General features: G+C 40.5%; 1 protein-coding gene across 3 annotated transcripts in view; it reads right to left on the bottom strand.

Annotated features, from left to right (window-relative positions):
- Positions 1–4432, bottom strand: part of Tbxas1 (thromboxane A synthase 1) — a 188021-nt gene that overhangs the window by 65918 nt on the left and 117671 nt on the right. For all 3 annotated transcript variants that reach the window (XM_008823502.3, XM_017795697.1, XM_029558856.1), the window contains one exon: positions 991–1079. In XM_008823502.3, coding sequence (XP_008821724.1) covers positions 991–1079 — 89 coding nt within the window. The remainder of the gene's footprint in view (positions 1–990; positions 1080–4432) is intronic.

Raw genomic sequence — 4432 nt, 5'->3', positions numbered from 1 at the left:
ATGTACGTACCTTTTCTTTCTTTCTTTCTATCTATCTATCCATCCATTAATCCATCCATCCATAATCCATCCATCCATCTATCTATCATCTATCTATCTATCTATCTATCTATCTATCTATCTCATCTATCTATCATCTACCTACCTACATACCTACCTACCTAGCTATCTGTATTGGGAACTGAATCCAGGGCTTTGTATACACTGGGCACATACTCTACACCATTGAAGTATATTTCCAGCCCTTACTCCGTTTTTTTGTTTTGTTTTGTTTTGTTTTTGTTGTTGTTTTTTGTTTTTTTTGAGACAGAGTCTCTTACTAAATTGTCCAAGGTAGCTTTGAACTCACTCTAGCCCAGGCAGGCCTTGAACTTGTGAGCCTCCTGCTTCAGTGTCCTAAGTAGTTCAGATCACAGGCCTGCACTACCAGGTTTGGCTCATAATATTTTTATGTTTTTGAGGCTGGGTCTCTGCTAGCTCAGGCTGACCATAAACTCCCTATGTAGTTGAGGATGACCTTGGATTTCTGATCTTACTGTCTCTACCCACAAAGTGTGGAGATTATGGGTATATCCCATCATGCCAAATTTCATGTGGTACTAGGGATCGAGCCCAGGGCTTTGCTCATGCAGGTAAACATTTTATTAACTGAGTTACATCTCTAGTCCTACAACTCACAAACTTGGGGACCTTTCCCCAAGGTCTTGTTCTTTCTATTCAGGCATGTCCTGCCCATCATGCCTATGGAGGTTGGGGGGCAAGTCCAGTACATTTGGGGTTTCCTCAATAAGGCCCCACATCCCTGGGCTCCAGCTACTTTGTTTCAGGGTTTAAGTGGGTTTATCCTTGTTAGTCAGCCCATCCATGCTGTTATGAGCCTCTGGCATTCCTAGTTTGCCACTCCCAAGGTAACTGTTCAGCAACTATATCACAGTCACAAGAGGCATCATTCAGAGCTGTGACTTCTCACCTGAAATGGAGCAGCCTTACCTCTGGATGTCAAACACGTCTCTGGATTCTGTGAAATGCTTTAAGTGCTCCAGAAGAATCTCACAGGCCTGGCTGATGAGGGGTGTCATCTGATAATAGATAGCAGAGGTGTAATTAGAGCATCATTCAGGGAGTATGCCTAAATTGGCCAGATGATAGGCAAGGTTGTAAGCAGTGCATTCTGGGAAAACGGACTTTGCTCTGAAGGTGCTTTTCAGAGTATCTGTAAAATACAATATTTGTAAACACCCATTTTAAGCTTAAGCAAGCTTTTTGTGGGAGAAGCACAAAAGAAGGGATTGAAAGTAAATCTGGTGAAATAATTAGGAAAGTGATCGTTAAGTTTAGACCAAACTTCAAATCAGCACTGAGCTTCCTGACATGTGGTTAGCATTAGTGAACACCGAGACCACATTCCATATGTTCTGGAACTAACCCAAGTTCTTGGATGTTTGCTCTAGTCACACTTTCAGATCTTCCACTAGAATATAGAACACAGTATCCAGAGGAACTGAAGGTTGATCATTCCACTTTAATTAACCCAGAAATTATTTTGAGAATTCCTGAGAGATGGTTATTTATTTGTGCTTAAGCTGCCTAACCCTTTCAATACAGGGTAATTGTTTTCTTGATTTGTCCCACCCAAGGAAATTGCTAACTTCTTTTCTTAATATTCAGATATTTTGTCAAGGAAAATTTCTAACACAGAGAGAAAGCTCTAGAGAGGGGCACTGTGAACACATATGTCAGCTGGTTTCAACACCAGTTTATATGTCAGTTTGGGCTACCTGCCACTTTGAGCCCCCAACAGTCTCATTTGGGTGGGTAGAATTCTTTGTGGAACTTTTATTCTCTGTTATATGTTTGAAAGGCCAAACTAGAAATGTTAAAGGGAATCATTTGAATTGCAGAACGTTTTAGAACAACATCATGGCAGAAGCAAAGCTGCCATGGAGTCTTCTGGGTATTTCTTATGGGCATCGTAATTGAAAATGGTACCTGATGTTTGTTTTCATTATTATTAGTTTTAAAGAAACTTTTAAAACATTTATTTTTTAAATTATGTGTGTGTGTCTGTATGTATGTACACATGAGTGTGGGTGCCTACAGAGGCCAGAAGAGGGTGTTAGATCCCTTGGAGCTGAGGTTACAGGCAGTTGTGAGGTGTAAACAAACTCAGGTCCTCTGCAAGAGCAATACACATTCTTAGCCTTTGACCCATCTCCCCAGCCCCTGGCTTTCATCATTTTGATACTAGAATATTAAGTTCCTGAGAGCATAAACTTGTCTGTATTTTTCAAAAAATTTTTTAATCCCTAGACCCTGCAACAGGGCCTGGCACATATAATTATTATTATTATTTTTGGATGAAAGAATGAATGAATGAATTTCACTGATTATGCAATATCCACTTTTTGTTCTTCAAATCTGAAGACATTGGGAAAAATGATAAAATGTTAATTTACTCGCAGACGTATGTTATTGAATCAAGACAAAATCTGGCTCCCTCTGCTACAATTTGGACCTGGGTCCCCCAAACACAAATGTGATAAAGGCTTGCCCCAGGGTTGTGTGATTGGGAGGTGGTAAGCCTTGAGGAGATGGGGCCTAGTGTAAGACCTTTAGGATAATTTGATTTGTATATCTGGCAGGGGACAATGAAAGAGCCACAAGTCCCATCCCCAGCATCTCACCCACAGCTGCCCAAGTCTGAGTATTTCTCACAGGCATCATAGTTGAAAATGGTACCTGATGTTTGTTTTCATTATTATCTTTAATGTCTCACCCACAGCTACCCAGACTATTCTTACTGCTCTTTTTTTTTTTTTTTAAACCAACCAAGGTTATTCTTGAAGGGCATCTGGTAAGTGGAACACAGTACTATTTCGGGTGCTATCTAGTAAATGGTAAATGAATCACATCTTGTGACCTACACTCTGTACGTCAATGGCAAGGCTGAGTTTATGTTGACTTTTTCAGAAGACACACAACCCAGGCAAATACTGAAGTTCAGGTCAACAAAAGCCATGAGGTCTTTTCCCATGAGTTACAGCTGCATGCAACTGACTCTTCAGCCCTTGAGGGTCCATTTGTTAGAAAGGCTTTGCGTTTCTATTGTTTTTATTTCCATAAAAAAGTTGTTTGTCATGTGTTCTGAACAGAACAATCTCTGAAGGTCCCTAAAATGCTGGGCATGGTGGGACAGTCTGGGTAACTGTGGGTGAGATGCTGGGGATGGGACATGGGCTTTGTTGGAACCCTCTCTTTCATAGTTTCCTGCCAGTCAGCCTCACATGCTCCCTAGGAACAGACCTGTGGCTCCAAGGCTTCATTAACTGCTGAGCTGAGGGAGCCTTCTTGGAGGGAGCTGGTCCCGAGACACACAAAGGTAGGTATTCCTACTGATCAAAAGTGGAACACTAGCGATTCCTTCTTTGTAAGTGTTCCTTCTAAGTCTTCACTCAGTGGCTGTATGTACAGGTTCAAGCATATCCTCAGGACCTGCCACTAGACAGTGGTTTCAGGCATCTGCAGAATTTTTCAAAATCCTTTGGCCGGTCACGATAAACCTAAATAAATACTCAGCCTGGTACCATCTTACCAATAATTGGAAGGAGAAGACATTGTAAAAGATTGACTGAAACAGAAGTATGATTTACCTCAGTTACCTATCCTGTAATACACTCAGAAAGGAATAGTATGGCAATTCTGATTTATTCTCAGTAGCTCCGGATTGATTCTTTATGCCTGAGGCATTCTTTTCTAAATTCTCATAAACCATCAATTGAATAATCCATCAGCACAAGTCTATGTGCAGATGGGTCCCTTAAAATGTTTTCTGGGCCTGTTCTAAGAAATCTCTGACTCCTTAATATTTGGAAAACTCAGTGCTATCTAAACCACATTTCTCTAGCTAGCCTCTCTGGCTATCTTTCTTTTTTAAAAATACTTTGTTTATTTTTCTTTTATGTGTATGAGTGTTTTGCTCACATGCATATACATGTACCACATGCATATAATGCCTGCAGAGGCCAGAACAGGGCATTGGATTATCTGTAACTGGAGTTTTGGACAGTTGTTAGTTGCCATGTGGGCACTAGGACCTGAACCCAGGTCCTCTGCAAGAGCTGTCAGTGTTCTTAACTACTGAGCCATCTTTGTAGTTCCTCTGGTCATTTTTCTTAAGTTGTTTTAGTACATTTGTTTTATGTATATGTATGTGTTTGTGCATGAGTACATACATGCCACAGTGCACATGTGGAAGTCAGAGAACACCTTGCAGGAATTAGTTCTCTCCTTCCACCTCATGGTTCCTAGGAACCAAACTAAAGTTGTCAGCTCAGTGACACATGCGTTTACCCTCTAAGCCATCTTACTGACCCCTTCAACTATTTTATTTATTTATTTATTTATTTATTTATTTATTTATTTATTTATTTAT

Source organism: Nannospalax galili, unplaced genomic scaffold (assembly GCF_000622305.1).
Source record: "Nannospalax galili isolate Female #2095 unplaced genomic scaffold, S.galili_v1.0 scaffold307, whole genome shotgun sequence".
NCBI classification, from domain to species: domain Eukaryota; kingdom Metazoa; phylum Chordata; class Mammalia; order Rodentia; family Spalacidae; genus Nannospalax; species Nannospalax galili.
This window is presented reverse-complemented; position numbering and strand designations above follow the sequence as displayed.